The 17,884-nt window shown below is 38.1% G+C and overlaps 1 protein-coding gene across 4 annotated transcripts; it reads left to right on the plus strand.

Annotated features, from left to right (window-relative positions):
- The first annotated feature begins 12,317 nt into the window (after positions 1-12,317).
- Cyp6v1 (Cytochrome P450 6v1) lies at positions 12,318-16,378 on the plus strand. 4 transcript variants are annotated; one of them, XM_070288225.1, is made up of 4 exons: positions 12,318-12,420; positions 12,728-14,232; positions 15,036-15,854; positions 15,945-16,378. In XM_070288225.1, exons 2-4 carry the CDS (start codon positions 13,765-13,767, stop codon positions 16,218-16,220), a joined length of 1,563 nt encoding a protein of 520 aa, XP_070144326.1. In that variant the 5' UTR covers positions 12,318-12,420; positions 12,728-13,764; the 3' UTR covers positions 16,221-16,378. The 4 variants fall into 4 exon arrangements, with proteins under 4 accessions (XP_070144326.1, XP_070144327.1, XP_017030271.1 ...); XM_070288226.1 differs by having other exon boundaries at positions 12,340-13,395; positions 13,506-14,232; XM_017174782.3 differs by having other exon boundaries at positions 12,340-12,616.
- The last annotated feature ends 1,506 nt before the right edge of the window (positions 16,379-17,884 follow it).

Here is a 17,884-nt window from a genome sequence, read left to right on the forward strand (position 1 = left end):
AAATTAAAGTGTAAATTAAAAACTCACCAGCTTAACCTTCTAAAAAGTTGAAATTCTAAAATATTTCTGATTTCTGTACCCCTAATAAACTTAATAAGTAATCAAATACTCCAAAAATATGAAAAAAAATATTCCAAGTAAAAACAAATAAAAACCCCCACATTCCCTCGTATGTGTACATCAAACCCAACACCCCACCGGCATGTTTATAAATTCATATAATTCCACCAAAATCCCAATCTGATATCCGCCGGCGAATGTGAATGCGAATGCGATGCGTCAGCTTAGTAGCTACTTACAAGTATCCAAATAAACAAGCAGCCGCAACCACATCCCCCCCAGAAATCAATTCGAAACCCCCAACAAAAAAACCAGAATAAAGATATATACATATACAACGTAAGCTCCCCCGCTGTCTTGGGCTATAAATCTAAGCGTCAAACGGCGACGGGAATAATCAGAAATCAATACAATCTGCGTAATATGTTTTATGCGCCTTTGCCATTTTTCCAAGCAATTGAGTTTGATGAGGCCAAAGGCAGGCAGGCTCCACACCCAAGGAGGAGCGAGTCCTTTGATTAAGCCACAGCCTGAGGGCCGTGACGTGACTTTTGCCTTTTTTCCTTTTCGATAATCAAAAATCACGCACACAATGGATCCCCAGTAATAGTTGAATTGGATTGCCCAGGAGTAGAAGTGGCGGTGGCACTGGCACACACACCCTCTTTTTCACCGACTTTATTGGCCTCATTGCAAAGGCAAAGGCAAAGGCAAAGGCAGAGACAAGCTACACCCACTTCCTTGGGCTCTATGACATGCTTTGACAGTGGGAACACCTCCTCCTCCTACTCCCCCCTTAACGACGCCCCTGCACCATCATTACACCGCCGCGTCGCACGCAAAATTGTGCGAAATTTGGTGAGCCGCGTGTGGCAAGTCGTGTGGCGGATTCAATTCGCAAACTTTCTAGCCATACCCCCATAGACAACCATCAACCACCCAAAAAGCCACCCTCCCACTACCATCACCACTTCCACTTCTACACCCACTACCACTCCCACACCCACTTTTCATCAGTCACCAAAATATACGCTTTGAAGTTCCTGGGGAAAATGGAAATGGACGACGACAACGCTTAAAGAGCGATTGGAAAACAGAAGCAGATGTTAAGTGGAAAATATTGAAGGGCAACAGCAGCTCACAATGTGAATTTGAGATTCATAAAATACAGATTCCCGAAAATATATATATGGAAAAAAGCTGCCCCAAAAATTAGCATACAAAATTGGCAATCAAAAGTAAATTAGCCGACGAAACAATTGGTTGACAAAATGTATGTACATATAAGAGATGCCAAAAAAATGTCTTAAATTTATTTTTTATTTAAAAACTTGACCCAAACTTAACTTATATTATGTTATGTTATTATTAAAGAGGCTAGTTTAATTTAATTTCTAAAATTAATTGAATTTAGCTTCCTTTTTAGTTTGACTTGTATGTAAATTTACAATACAATAATTCAAGTTTTAAATGTTAAAATAATTTATAAATATTTAAAGTCAAAATAATAATTTGTATATATTTTTATTATATTATATTTTAAGCAAATAAAATTGAATTTAGCTTCCTTTTTACATGTTACTTGCTAGATTTCGCCTTTAGTTTAACTTAGTTGTTAATTTACAATACTATAAATCAAGTTTTAAATGTAATAATAATTTAGAAATATTTAAAGTCAAGCTAATAATTTGTAAATATTTGTATTATATTATTTTTAAAGCAAATAAAACCCCTCAAACTGATCGACAGATGGGACTCCCTCAGTAAATTGATTGATTATATCAGCTCATTCATTTACCCTCAACACCCCCTACCCCTCTCCCTCCCTACCCCCCTCCCTTTCCCTCTCTCCCTAGAATTTTGTTTATTTGTGTTTTGTGCGCAATTTGTTGTTTAATTATTTTGTATGTTTTCGATTTGCTATTTTGTTACGCGATGGTTTTCGTGTTCGTTTTTTTCTCTTTTTTTTTATACGCCGCCATAAAAACGCAGAGCCGTAAAAATGTTTCCAATAAAAATTCTGTTGCCTTGGGATTGGACCTGAGCTATATAGTATCTATGTATCTATGTATCTATGCCTTTGGTTAGGCGAGAATACTTGTAGCTAGTTGGCGCCCAAGCTCTTTTGGGCATGACCAGAAAACCAAATAATTTCTGTTTGTTTGTTGCCCATTTTCTTTTTTTTTTGTACTGTTTTTTCGCCTTTAGTTTATAGCCAAAGCGGTTTTTATGGCCAGCCATTTAAGCGGGGGCGGTGGGCAGTGGGCCGGAGGGGGCGTGGCGAATTTCTCACGCTGCCATTGCGTAAACAAAAGTGCATAGATGTCCCACAGAACAAAGCTGCACAGAAATAAATCTTGAAAAAATTTTTAAATATTTTATATTTTCAAGAAAACTTTGGTTAAATATTTTAATTAAATTATAAATATTTATAGTTATAATCTAGAAATAATTTAAGGACTTAATAAACTTCTGTAGTGTTTAAAAAATTAAAAAAAAAAATTATCATAATTTTTAAATATTTTTTTATTATAAAAAATATATATATGTATCTTTTGCTAGACTTCAAAAAATATATATATTTTAATTGAAAGAAAATCCTTCAGCTTCACATATCAAAATCAATAATTACATTTTTTATTCTCAGTGTACAATTACATATATCTAGATATAGATACATCGTATCTTGTGCATTCGGTGAAGTTTCGGAGGGAGTTGCGGAGTTTTGTGTGTTTATTATGAGAAAGTGGCGCCAATGGTTAATGATTTTTAATGATTGTTTACACGAAGCTTAAGCTGGATTTCTCTCACTCTTTTGAGGCTGCAGCTGCCCGTGGAGATTTATGGGCATTTAAACAAATTTGATGAGATTTTCCCTGGCTGCTGGCGTAACTCTTTCTAAAAGATCCCATAAATCTTGGCTAGCTCATGCCAGCTGTATCTGTATCTGTATCTATATCTGCCGGTGCTTCTGCTGCTGCTGCCGATTCCTTGGTAGTTTTGTCAAAGCTGCTTAAGTGGATTTTCCTCTGGCAATTTCTCACTTCTTCCGCACCGTTTTCTCTGTCTGTTTTTCCCCAAAAATTTTCCTGGAAGCATGTTTTTCGTATTTATTTTTATGGCTCCCCTTCTCCTTTAGATTTCCTTTTTGGTGTTTTTCATCTGATTGAAATTCGCGGATAACCCGAAATGGATTTCTTGTCTCCACAATTGCTTTTTGGTGGCAATTTTTGGGGAACCACTTTCAATGGCAAGTGCGGTAATAGAACTTAACAGCAAAAGATACAAATGTATCTGCAGGAATATATAGGGGTGACAAAAGGGAAATCTTTTAAATTTTTTACAATTTTAAAACATAAAATTGGAACTATTTTCTAAGGTTTGTTTACATTTTAAATATTTCTTAAGATTTCTAATAAAACATAAAAAATTTATCAATAGTTGGTAAATTGTAGAATCCATATAAACTTTGGCCAATTCAGTTGCAAAATTTATGGCAGCCAAGCTGAGATTAGTTTGGCCAATTTATCCAATTCCTACCACGCTCCTTTGCTTCCTTTATTTTGCCATTTTGTTGGAAACGAGGCAAAGTAAAAGGATACAAGGGATGAAGGTCGTCGGGATGAAGGGGAGGCAATTGAATCCGAGGCGCGAAATTGCGAAATTAAATTTGCAGTTATTGCGCAACCATTGAAAATTGGTTAGCGCTGCTTGTCTAACGGTCTACGTATCTGTATCTCAGTCAGGATATGTATCTGTACACTGAAAAAGATAAAATAATATACCTAAACATTTAGTATACTTCAATAAGTGATTTTTAGTTCAATTTCCCTAGAAAACTTTTAAATTTTAATTATATTTAAATAAAAAAATTATACCCTTTATGTATATTTAATTTCTGTAAAATTTCTCCAAGTGTATCTTTATCTTTGCCTGCAACTGAATTTGTATCTGCATTCGCATCAAAGGAATCTCCTTGATAATTGCCGCAAAGTGAGACATTAAAAAAGGAAGGATATGCAGGATATGCTGCAGCAGATGTATCTCAGTATCTGTATCTGTGTATCTGCAGCTATATTTCTCACTTTTATGGCCATATAAATGCCTTTGGAGTTTTAAACTACATTTCCATGCATGCGGAGTATCGGTTAACCCCAAAAACCAAACAAAAGTCATTTTATAAGCCAAGAAATTGAGGAAAATCTAATTTATAAACAAACTCAACATTTTAGTTAAATTGTTAGTTAGTTTATAATAATTAAAACATTGTTTTAATACCATAGATTTAATGTCCTGTTTTAAATTTCAGTTCTACTGCTGCAAGCCTGCTGAATTTCGTTATCCTGCAACTGCCACTCCCCCACTCCACCCACTCCCATTTTCGACCCCACTTTCCCCCAATGATTTTCCCAACGGAACCAAGCCGAACAGGCAACTGCAGGCCGAAATAATTATGCGTGTGCATTCCGTGGCCACACCGAAATGAGCTGCGATTTATGAATGCCAGGAGCCGAAAACCAGGAGCCAGCGGAAACTGCCGGACCTCAGGTCGAAGCTGAAACATTCCTGCCCAGGAGCCCCACTCCGCCGACCCCAAAAAAGGATGCAGGATCCAGCCGGCGAACGACAGGCGCAGACATTATAATTATTAATAAATGCAGCAATGCGGGATAGCGCGGGGTTAACTCGGTGGGGGCGTGGCGCGGAGTTGGAAAATCCCGGAAGAGCGGGGAAAAGCGGAAAAGCAGGGGCATGGAGAAAAAGCATGCAGGCAAAATCGCTGGCAACTATTTATGGCATTTCCATGCGAGCACGAAAAGCGCGAAATGGAATTAATATGTGGCACCCAAATGATGGAGCTGCCTTGATTTCAGCCTACTTTTTCGCCTTCTTGCCAATTTTGAATGCCCTGCCACACCCCCTTTTGAAAATTTATGATATGAAATTGATTTTATTAAATAAAGTCGCTGGCAGCGAGTGCATTAAAATCGCAGGCTTAATTAAGTAGAGGAAATAATAGCAAGTCAGAGTGAGAAGATGGGGGAATTCATTAATTTATATATTATATATATTTATAAAAATTAAAAAAAAGAACATATAGCTTTACTTAGTAATTTTCTTTGTAACCTTTTCAAGTGCAGAATTAGAATGTTGAAAATGGGAAAATCAAGAGGGAAAATGAGGAGATTTAGGGGCACTTTGTTGCACTTTTCCACTGGACACACACACTCAAGGCAAGGGGAAATGCCAGAGGGGGGGACAAGGGTAAATGAACTGCATTTTGTGGGCTTGCACTTGTGGCCAAATGTTGGCCAAAACGGCTTGAATGCCCCAGAACATGGCCACGACATGTTGATTGAGGCGTTGCCAAAGCAGAGAGAGACGAGGACGGAAGTGGGCTGTGATTGAGGCGAGAAAAGCGTGTGAAAACTCTTTTCAGACTCAAAACCAAGAAACCAAGACAAACTGTTCAATCAACCTAACAAAAGACACCCTTTGAAGAGTTTGATTAGGGATTTATAACTTAATTTCTAAAAATTTTATGTAATTATTAATTTAGTTATTGGAAAATTAAAATTAATTTTTAAAACTCCAGAGTTTACTTGATTTTTTTCCCCTTTATTACTCCTTTTGTTTCCAAATTATACACTCAAATTTTATGCTCATTTCAATGGGTTTTTCATGCGCCATTCACCGATTTTCCATCTCTGTGTTTTTCTTTTTTCCCTTTTTTTTTTGTTGTTTGTGATTTTCCAATTCAAATTGAGAAATAGGAATCGAGAGGGAATTTTCACATGGATCCAAGCCGTTGAATGTGGCCCAATTTTGGTATCTCAAGTTGGCCAACAGATGACCAACCAGGCAGGCACCGCAGCAATTTGTACAAATTTGTTAGGGCTCATAAAAATGCCGGGCCCCGGGACCTCAGACATCTCTACTCGATTCCCCAGGCACAGGGCACTGGCACAAACACATGGCGCACAGCCTGAGAACCGAAAATTAATTGAAAAATTAAACTCACACGATGACTGATACACTGCTAAAACAGAGCTTCATATTTGTATACACCATAAAATAAATTTATTGAATTATTATAATTTTTATTTTACATGTAAACAACTCATTAGAGCTGGGAAATTGTGTTTTTCGAACAAAATAAATAATGAAATAACTAAAAATCTACAAAATATAAAATATAGCCTTAATATAAACCCATCTTTACTATTAAGAAATTTTATATTTAATATTTATATTAAATTTTAATTTAAAACTGAAATAGTTAATCCTCTAAAAATCTATAAAAAACCGAATTTAGTCATATATTTATTTTTTAGATATTTCTCACCGTGTACGGTGGATCATCAAAGCGATGGACAGCAGGTTAAGATGTTAACGGAATGGGAAAATATTAATATTTATAATTTTTTTTGGTATTGTTCTCGCGCGGAGGCAGGTCGGAGTTGACTTATGCGACAGTTTTATGGGGCGTCGGCATCTTGGATGGCAGTCAAACCTCGCCAAGGGGTTAATGTTAATTGCGCCTTTATGCTAAGCGGGAAAATGTCTGTTTTCCTCTCTAAAATAAAAAAAAAAACGAAAAACAAAATATTGACGAAAAAACTCTCGAAAGTCAAGACACAAAATCCCCATTGTGTTATTCGCTCAAAATTTTACAAGTTCCGCGTAGACCCAAAGGAGTGGCAGGAGAAGTACCAAAAATTAACCAGAAAAATCGATTGTTATTTGGGCATCGCTTAACCCATTCGCTGACCGAGTCATAAAAACAAATCTCACATACAAAAAACGTGCACGCATTTTTTAACCCCCTTCGTCCTTTGCCGGGAAATGAAAATGAAAATGAAACCGTGTCCTGTTCTCGTTCCACATTTACTCTTTTTTCTCTAATTTATGTCTTGCTCGGCTGTCGTATTTTTTTATTGTTTTATTACTTTACGATCTGGCTAAAAAAAAAAAAAGAGTTGAGCGAAGCAGGGCGAAAAAACAGCAGGACAAAAAGTGCAGCAAGGGAAGTAACTTAAAAAGTAATGCAGATTTGCATTTTTAGACTAAATAACATATTATGTCTGTATGACACTGGTCGGTATTTATTTTAATATATAATTTAAAAAATGTATGTTTAGTTATTTAAATATTTTTAGTAGAGAAAACAGTGATCAAACTATTCGAAAATAAAGAAAAACCAGTCCGAAAAATTCATTATAAATATTAAAAATTAATAAATACTCATTTAAAGATTTTCAAATTACATTTTTAAGTATATTCCTCTTGGTTCTATGTCTTACATATATTTTTAAACATTTTTTCAGAAAAATTATTATTATAAACTTTTATAAACACTCGAAATAAATCATTATTTATAATAATTATATACAAATTTTCAAACCAGTGTCATACCTTCACAAAACACATTTATTTGCATTGCCAAAAAATAGTTCCTAAGGGTTAACACCGAAACTGACCTGAGGTCCTTTTCCCTGAGTTTTTTTTTTTACACCCCTTGCTTTGTTAACCCCTTTTCGCTCTACAAATACAATTTGCAATTGTTCGCGAAACGGCGCAAAGGGGTTAAGCCGGGTAAATTTCGTTGACCGTTTTACCTCGAAACTACCAGGTATTGCGTTTTACAGCCGTTTTTTGTGGCCCTTCTGCGATTTTTGTGCGTTTTTTGTGTGTTTTTCTTTATTATTATTGTTTGTTTTTTGGGTGGGTTAGTTTTTTGGTATAGGTCAACTCTTTACTTAGAACTTGACCCAGTATATTTAGGTTTGTAGGTTTCTAGTGCAGTTCGATTCGGGTTTTCTGCCTTAGTTTTATTTTTATTTTTTATTTTTTGCTTTTCGGGGAAGCGAATCCTTTCTCTAAGTTCTTTTTAATGTCTTGCGATGGATTTTTCTGAAGGAGGAGGATTTTTGTCAGTCACTGCGTTTTGACTTTGCATTTGTTGGGTTTGACTTTATGGCCAGGTTTTCAGTCAAGGACTAATGGAACTAACAGGGTTTACCGACTGACCTGAAGCCCAGAATAAGGGGTATTTGAAGTTCTTTTATCATACAATATTGTTGGTGTTTTTCTATGAAATTATATTATATTATTAGTAAATACACACTATTTAAATAGTGATAGATAGATAGATAGATTTGTTATAGAAATATCTTCTTCCTTGTTTCCCATCCAAATTATGTAATTTTCGACTAAAAAGTAGTCTTTAATGGCCTTTATTTATTTTGCATTCTCTGCAATTTACCTTCGTCTTTAAAAAACAAAACAAAAAAAATCAAAACAGTGGCAAAAAAGATAAGGGAATTGAAATTTGCTCAACTTAGGTGCGCATCATTTAACCTACGGCAGAAACGAGCCGAGTGGATTACACACATGAAGGGACATTTAAGGATGCTCTGCCTCTCTCTCTGTATCTGTATCTGGATCCTTCGGAAAAAAAATTCAAGGAGTCGGGGCAAATTGGTAACAAGGAGTAATCGAAACCCGTCAAAATGGCAAACACAACAATGCAACTTAGGCCAAGGAAACGAGCTGAAAAGATGGAAAAGGTCCTAAGCACATTACTGCACGATCGCAATCTGGCAACAAAAAATAAGATACACATGTGTACACTGAAATAAAAAAAAATATAATTATATATAAATTAAAAACATAAAAAGTTAAAATTTATAACGGAAAAGTATTTGATTTTTAAAACTTTTTTTTTATTATGCTTGATATTTCTATAAATCACAAGTCTACGTTTTCCTCAGTGTACACACACATATCCTAAGGATCAGCTGCCTGCCTTTCTCGAAAGATAATGCCTGCTGACAGATTATTATTAGCGTAACATTAACGTCAAATTACGCATCTATTTTGCGCACTTTATCTCGATCTCCAAGAGATACTATATGTATTGCCACATATCTCATAAAAAGCGGTGCAACATCAAAACGAGGGATTAGAGCCCGGGATTACTGGACCATGTGTGTTTATGTAGGTTTTTTTTTTTGTTTGTAGTTTTCGTAGATGGTCAGTGTATCTTAAGCGGAATGCGGGCAGGTGGAAGGATGTGTGTATCTTGCAGATACGTTAGCATTTGCTAATGAGGCATTCTCGAAAATATCTGAGAAATCTTCGTTGTGGATATGGAGGAGGGTTAATTACAAGGAGATGATGCAAAACTACAAGGGCTGCAAATTGCATGGGAAATGGAAAATGGGAAATAGAGGCGGGGGAAGGGTAAGCAAATACTTTGCAAATTTCTTTGCAAATATTTTCTTTTCTTCCTCACACATCAAAGGGTGGATTATATACAAAAATATTTACGAAAATTCAACAGTATGTTTTCAGTTTTTCAAATCAATTTAACATTTTTTATTAGTTTATTCTTGAGTAAATATCATATTGAAATATTAATTTTCTAATGTGATCCATGTAATTATCAATATAAATCAATTTTATTCATCCAAAGATTCCATATTATCGCTAATTCAAACATTTTCCCTCACCCAACCACCTGGCGCAACTCCCACAAGTGAAAACTACTTTCGGTTGAAGGGAAACATGCGTGATAATAATTAAAAGATTTCCAATGCAAACAGCGCAAATGGAATGAAAACAAAGTCGCGCACAAGGCCTAAAACTAAATAGGAATAGCAAATTTTCCACCCTGCCACGCCCACACTTAACCCACTGTCGCCAGCGACTTGAAATGCACAAATGTTTGTCTGTTTGCCTGTCTATTTGTTTGTTTGTTTGTTTGTCGTTTGTCGATTGAGACGGCTTTGATTTGCGCTGAGCTGATTTTGATGGGTGGGCACCACCGCGATACAGAATGGGGTGGGGTGGCAGGGGAAGGCGGTTTTTCCGGGGAGGGGACGCCAAGGCGGTTTGTTGCGACAAGTGCGCTGGTGTTTGCAGAGCCGTTGTGTGCATAAGCGACGGAGATTATTGACACAGTGCCAGCTTCGGTACAGTGAGCACTGACAATATGGTAAACGACAGCTTTAAAAAAATATATATGTGTACATATATTGCTAAAGAAAATAGAAATAAAATTATCAGCAAAGTTTAATTAAGATAGCTTCCAAATTCAGAGACTAGTTAGCGAAGAAACGGGCAGGCGCAGATGTCTAGATTGACACGGCTGTTGATGCTGTTTAAAAATATGATGATGATTGGTACTTTTAAAAGCTGTAAATAAGATCTCTTCAAGTTAGGAATCTGTAAATGTGTATTTTTTCCAGAATTTACAATATAATATAGTAACAGTTTTATTTAGCGATTTCCGTCGATTTTAAAAATATGTAATAAATAAATATAATATCCATTGAAATCCCTAGGGATCGCCACAAATCTTTCACTTGATTTAGTAGTCATGAGACATTTTCCACCATAGGCCGTGTTGCGTCTTTGCAAATCGAACTGTGGCGAGTGTGTGTTTCCGAAAGGTAAAGTCCGGGGAATCTCCAAAGCCTCCCCACCCCCACACTATTGAAAAACCCTTTCCGTGCGGTCGTGCGTGAAATTTAATCAAAGCTAGACCTAACCCCCTGAAGCAGCCTGTAACCCCTGAGAAACCGATGTGAGCCATCAATGTGGCCAACAGTTTTCGGTGTCGTGTCCCAAAAGTAGACGACATACAAACAAGCGGAAATGTTGCACATTTGTAACTTTAGCACACTTTTCCGGGGTGTGGGGGAAAATTGGGGGGAAAACGAACCGAAAGTTTACCATCCACACCAAGTGCAAATTTCTGTCAATTGTTGTAAATGGAGTTTCCTTTTTCCTCTGTTTTGGCAATTTGTCCAACAAAGTGTGGGGGTTTTTTTTAGTTCTGGACGAAAAAGTTACTTAACCCCACAGTGGTTGTTTAAAATAAGCCACATTCGAAGAAATACTTATTTTTTATGGTTAAAAAAATTAATATTGAAACATATTTAAAGATTGTGTTCTCTAGATTGTATTATTTACAATTTGTTATTTTTTACAAAAGTACGCATTTACTTTATTGAGGCTCCACTAAATATCGATCATTTTCGAAACCCCACTAGTTTTTTTTATTAGTTTTCAATTTTGGCGCCCACTTTCTCGCAGTGTTGCTTTTTCGTACTACGCAGCCCTGGAAAAAAACCAGGGCAACTTTCGATACTTCGCCTTTTGGCGACAAAGAAGAAGAGGCGAAAACAAAACAGCTGAAGCGCAACAACAACAAAGGAGAAGACAAGGAAGAAGAAGAAACGGCAGACAAGCAAAAGTTAAAAGTAAAAGCAGAGCAAAAGCAATCGCGCGTTTATTTATAAATCGGCCCACGAACACGAAAACAGAAAACAAAAAAGCGGGGCCGATAGCAACAACAACAAGTGACAATTGTCTTGCACCCGGCAACGTTATCTCCCTCCTCCTCTCCCACAGGCTTTTTCTCCCTCTAGCTCGCGCGCTCTCCCCGTTTGTTTTCATCGAAAGATTCGCGGTCGCCGTCACGTGGAGCGCAAGCGGCGACGCTGGCAGCGGCAGCGACGCTAGCGCAGTTTCGCTTTTAATCGTCACTTTTATTTGCGGTCTACTTTGTGCTTTGGCATCTTTCTGTCACATACAGTGGGTCGAAACCGACCAAATCAACTGATTGCACAGCCAAAATATATGTTTTCATACAACAGTTGTGCATGTGGTCATGGGATTCCTTTAAAAAAAGTAATGAATAAAGGATCAAAGAAAATTATCTTACCAATTTTGTTTTAAACAGGACAAGTCGGCAAAGTTTGTTAACCATTGCGGTTTTCAATTATTATTATTCAATTATTATATGCTATTTGTCCGATTTGTATAAAATTAAAACTGAAATTCTGAATTATACAAACGCGCATATCTCAGAATAGATACAAAAACCTTGAAAAACAACAGAGTTAATATTAATTAATAAACAATGCAAGGGTATAACTTTTATTGTTTCAGAGTCTTCGCAATGAATTTGCCAGTTTTTCAACTCCTTTCGTTCCACTGTTAAGCACACATGTGCCTGCAAAGCTGAGCATGGATGACTCTTTCAATTTCTCGCAAAACTGGGCTCTCTTGCCTTCGCTCTCTCACGTTCTGGCGAGATCTGCCTCTCTGGCGCTTTGTTCTCTGCCCACCCGCAAACTTGCGGTTAATAAAAAAAACAACGATGGGGGCGGGCGTCGTCGTCTGCGGTCGCTGCTCTTCTCTCTGGCTCCGGCGACCACATGATAAAAGGCCATCGAGTTGCGCCGCTGCCAACGTCGCTGCCTTCGTGGGGCCCGCCGCCGTCGACGTCGCATCAGTTGAAAGCGTCGCTTTGTGGAGCTAGCCAGCGTTTTTATTTATATATTTTTTGTATTTTCTATTTGTAATTCGCAATTCGGAAATCGCAATTCGTAATCCGCGGTTTTTACCTTTCGCCACAAGAGCTTGCCGCTCTCTCTCTTCTCGCTCTGCCGCTCTCTAGTGCTCTCTATCGCAGATTCGCTGTGCTGCTTATTCGTGCTCTGCTTCTTCTGCGGCTTGTTCGGCGTGGCTGTTCTGCTTCTTCGTAATCGTCTCTTTCATTTGTTGTTGACGTCGCGTTGTTTTTGCCCTGCATTTTTGTAATATTTATACCGATCTTAACCTTTTTTATGGTTCTGTTTTATTTTTTTTGTAGTTGTTTCAAATATGTGATATAATTTGTTAAGTATTTATTTATAAAACGCGGCGAGATTGCTGCACGAAAAGGAGAGCAACAGCAACAAAAAGCATAGAGGAAAGCAACAACACGCAAAACCGCAAAAACCACCACAAAAATAAGCGTCAACAATCGGAGGCGAAAGGAGCTGCAAAGAGGAAAATGAGAACACGAGCAGAGAAGAACGAAACTTAAAATTCAAAGCGAAGGAGGAATAACGATAAAAGACAAAAGGCACAAGCAATAACAACAAACCAAAGCAAATAATTGGCAAAAAAATTATCTAGCAACTACAAATAATTATCAAGCAATAAACCCTCGCAGACAAATACTAAATTTTACAGAAATTAAAAAAAAAAAAATTACATATAATATTCAACGCCAAAAAATATACAAAATATGCATAGATAGGTTTTAACTATTTTTTTTATATACAAAATTAAACGACAATGAAATGGAAACTTAAAAAATAATTATGCAAAGCACGAACATTTTGGAGCCGAATTTAAAAGTTTAAAACTTAAAACAATATAAAATCATCAGCAATAAAGAAACAAAAACCTCGAAACAAAAGAACCAAATAAAGGATTCTCCGAAAAAGGATATTATATTCCCGGAAACAAACACAATGAAAGCTTAAAGATCTGGTGAGAACCTTGAAAATAATTCATAACAAGAAGTACGAAACAAATACAAGAACAATGACTGGATAACCACCACATAAGTATAAGCAAAAAGTAAATTTTTTTTAACAAAGACAACTACAGGATCCTCTTGGAAATTACTGTCTGAAAGCTGGCTAACGAATATTGAAAGAAAACAGAAGATCTCTGAGGAAATCCAAGATTTTAGCTCCAAAGCTCAGTGCGAGTGTGATCTACAGGGACACACAGTCGGGAGCAAGTGCAAACCTCTTAATAAACGCAGCAAAAAACAGCCTCAAAATCGGCGATTTAATAATTCTGCACACTCCGTATCCACACTACTCCTGTCCCGCATCCTTGCAGCCCCCAGAAATGGTGTACTCGACGAACATCCTGCTGGCCATAGTCACGATCCTGACGGCGGTGTTCATATGGTCGCGCCGCACTTACGTTTATTGGCAGCGACGTCGCGTAAAGTTCGTCCAGCCGACGCACTTGCTCGGCAACCTGACCCGCGTCCTGCGCCTGGAGGAGTCCTTTGCCCTGCAGCTGCGTCGCTTCTATTTCGACGAGCGCTTCCGTAACGAGCCAGTAGTGGGTATTTACCTGTTCCACCAACCGGCCTTGCTTATCCGGGACCTTGAACTGGTACGCACCGTTCTTGTCGAGGACTTTGTCAGCTTCTCGAACAGGTTCGCCAAGTGCGACGGCCGGAGCGACAAGATGGGCGCCCTATCCCTCTTCCTGGCCAAGCAGCCAGAGTGGCGCGAGATCCGCACCCGGTTGGCACCCGCCTTTGCCGGCGCCAAGCTCAAACAGATGTTCTCGCTTATGGAGGAGGTGAGTCATGACTCATGAGTAAGTTTTTTTTTCGAACGATCTCAGAAGTTGGGTTAACGCGGCACACTGCGAGTTCCGGGGAGTACATTAATCGCAGTAAATTATATCTATATATAAAATTTGTTTTTCGTAAAAAAATGTTTATATAAAATAACACCTTACCTTTGACGTAGAAATATTTATATAGAATTTGGAATTCTATTCAGAGTCTACATCTGATTTTTAAAATTTTTTCTTTATAAGAAATTTTTTAAACAATATTTTTAAGTGTAGTAACTTAAATTCGGAGCCTTGTATTCTGTGGTTAGGATACGTTTCATTTTATTTTTTATTTTTATTTTCAAGTTTACTCAAAACTGACCTCATTTTTCTCTGTGTAGTATCAAGGGAACTTAAAGATGGCTTGTGCCAGAGTCTGATAAACGGTATTTCTAACCTACGCGTGTTTCTATTTGGGGCTTATCAATAATTTTTTCTTATCAAAGATCAAAACTATCGTACCATTCTTTTCCTGAAGCACTTTTATAAGTGTATATAACTTTTTGGCAGTGAACCGCAGTGTTAAAATGCAAATCGATTGGTATAAAACAAGGCACCAAAACACAAGAACAACTAAATTAAAAATCAGAAATGACTAATCATTCTGATAATGCAAATTTTGTGCGAATGAAATGTTTGTGGAGGCTACAACTCTCTTAATAAATGCAAAGCAAACAGGAAATCGTGCTTTTATCAGGGATATAAATTCGTTCAGAATTTATTATATAACTTTAAATATTTGTGTTTTTGTTTCTATTATCTAGATTGGATGCGATTTGGAGTGGTATCTGAAGCGTCTGACTCGCGATCTTCGACGCGGAGACGCCGAGCGCGGGGCAATCGTGAGCATCAAGGATGTGTGTGATCTATATAACACGGATATGATCGCTAGCATCGCCTTCGGTTTGAGATCGTATAGCTTGCGGAATACGCAGTCTGAAATTGGTTCACACTGTCAGGACCTATTTCGGCCAAACATGAGAAGGATAATCGATTTGTTTGTGATTTTTTACCTGCCCAAATTGGTTCCTCTGCTGAGGCCCAAACTTTTTACGGAACCGCATGCGGAATTCCTGCGCCGAGTGATCCAGCTGGTGATCGAGGAGCGAGAGCGCGGCGGTGATCTGCGCAACGATCTCATCGAGATGCTGCTGACCCTTAAGAAGGAGGCGGATCTGCAGCAAGACAAGTCGCACTTCACGCATCACCGCGACTTTCTGGCCGCTCAGGCGGCTTCCTTTGAGTTGGCTGGCATCGAGACCTGTTCTTCCAGCATGTCCTTTGCCCTCTACGAGCTGGCCAAGCAGCCGCTTATGCAGTCCCGCCTGCGTCGCGAGATTCGTGAGGCCTTCGGGGAAAACGCCAACGGTAAACTGTCCTATGAAGTGATTGCCCGGATGCAGTTCCTGGACATGGTCGTGGAGGAGACGCTGCGCAAGTATCCCATCGTACCGCTGCTGGAAAGGGAGTGTACACCGATCAACAAGAAGCGCTTCTATTCACTGAGGCCCCATGCCGAGTGCTATGCCCGCCGGGGAATGCCGGTCTTCATATCCAATCTGGCCATTCATCACGATCCAAAAGTAAGCTTTATCTTAGGGATATTAATTAATTTATTAAACAAGTTGTTGTTAGGCATATTTATCTTAAATCGAAATGCTTTTCTCTTGCAGTACTGGCCAGATCCGGAACGCTTCGACCCGGAGCGCTTCAATGCAGTGAATAAGGCTCTTCATGCGCCCATGTCTTACCTGCCCTTTGGGGCGGGTCCCCACAACTGCATCGGTATGCAGATAGGCCTGCTTCAGATTAAGCTTGGCCTGATCTACTTTCTGCACCAGCATCGCGTGGAGATCTGCGATCGCACCGTGGAGCGTATACGCTTTGACGCCAAGTTCGCGCTGCTGGCCAGCGAGCAACGCATTTACCTCAAGGTCGACTGTTTATAGCCATCCATAATCCGCCATCCGATATTCGATATTCGATATCTGGTATCAGCAGCATTATTTTACTAAGCGGGAGCAGAGCCCCGTCGTCATCGATTTGTAAATACTTGGGCCTGCCTCAAAAATAAACTTTGCTACGTTCTTTTTTTTTCTAAATGCCATCTCATTGTGTTTTTATTTGTTCCATGGGGTCTCTCGGCAGAGTATGTGAAGATTTATTGTTAAACTATTAAATTACGATAACGAGGTTTGGGATCAGTGCCCCCGGCCCGCCTCCAAAAAAGCTCTCTTTCCTTTTTTGTTTTGCTCTTCCATATGCTGCCAACTCAGCGGATTTTTTTTTTGTATTTAATATTTATTGACAGAAGGTCGGCGGGAGGGAGCGGGCGGAGCTCAGCTGATAACTTATCAGACGGTTCTGAGGCCTTTGCCCGGTGGCCTGATCATTTCGATTCGGATTCGCATGTATTTCGGGTTCCGGCTCGGTTCCGATGACAAGCTACGTCATCGTCATCGCCCACCGGAGAGCTTAATAAACAAAGTTCAGGTTTCAGCTGGGCGTCTAGAGTTTGCATGGATTAGGGTGGACCATAAAAGCAGAGTAACCGATAACATAAAGCTCCTAAAGTATATATAAGATTTAAAACTTATATCTTAACCTTAATCCTTAATTATTATTGACATATATTTTCCTGAAAGACATTTCGATGAGGAAATTCAAATAGGGTTCAACCACTAGTTAAAGTTAAAGTGCAACTCACATACAATCTTTGGATATTAATGCGAAAAACCGGTTGCAAATAACTAATTTGTGATAATTTAAAACTAACAGGGTTTGAAAGTCCAAGGCTGGAGAGAAATGAAATTCTTACTTTATTACTTTCCTGTTATAAAAAATATATAGAGTTCCATAAACTGTGAATAACATTGAAATATTTGTTGTAAAATGTATTTTAGTTATACTTTTCAGATGATACTCTTTCCTCATACCAACATCCTCGGCATTGGCGGCGTTATGCAAATGCTCACACCCAAGGAAAACAAGCGGAAAACCGAAGGGTTTTTGTGATTTCCTTGGAAAAGTGCGTGGTACAACTCTTTGAGGATGAAAACGGCTTGTTTTCCCACTGCATTTGTTGTTGGCAAGTTTTTATTAGACCGCGAAAAATCAACAGTGGCTGCTTGTTCAGGGTGGTCCGTTTTTAGTTATACCGATCTGATCCGTTGCTATCCGTTGTGATCCTTTTCTATCGAGCCGCGAGCCGCCTTCCTTTCTTGTTTTGAGGTCCTTGCGCGCACGCCGCTAAAAGGGTTTTATGACAGCCTCCCGAAAAACGTAATGTCATAAAGTTCCAACAGCAAATATTGCAGGGAAAAGGCACTGGAAAAAATGTACTACATATTCAGGTGTTTTAAATAAATTTAAAAAAAAAGTTAAGTATCTAGTTAAAGTTTCTAAGATATACAAAAAATATAAAAATTACAATTTTTTGTGTATTTCTTAAATACATTTAAAATGTACAAAATACATTTAACAGAATATAAAAAGGTTTTTTTTTTATTATATAAAAAAATGTATAGTCTTTCTAAATTAGTTTAAATATTTTCATTAGTTAATATTTTAATACCTTATAAATATTTTTCTCAGTGCTTAAACATTTGTTTTA

This window comes from Drosophila kikkawai, chromosome X (assembly GCF_030179895.1).
Source record: "Drosophila kikkawai strain 14028-0561.14 chromosome X, DkikHiC1v2, whole genome shotgun sequence".
Taxonomy (NCBI): Eukaryota; Metazoa; Arthropoda; class Insecta; order Diptera; family Drosophilidae; genus Drosophila; species Drosophila kikkawai.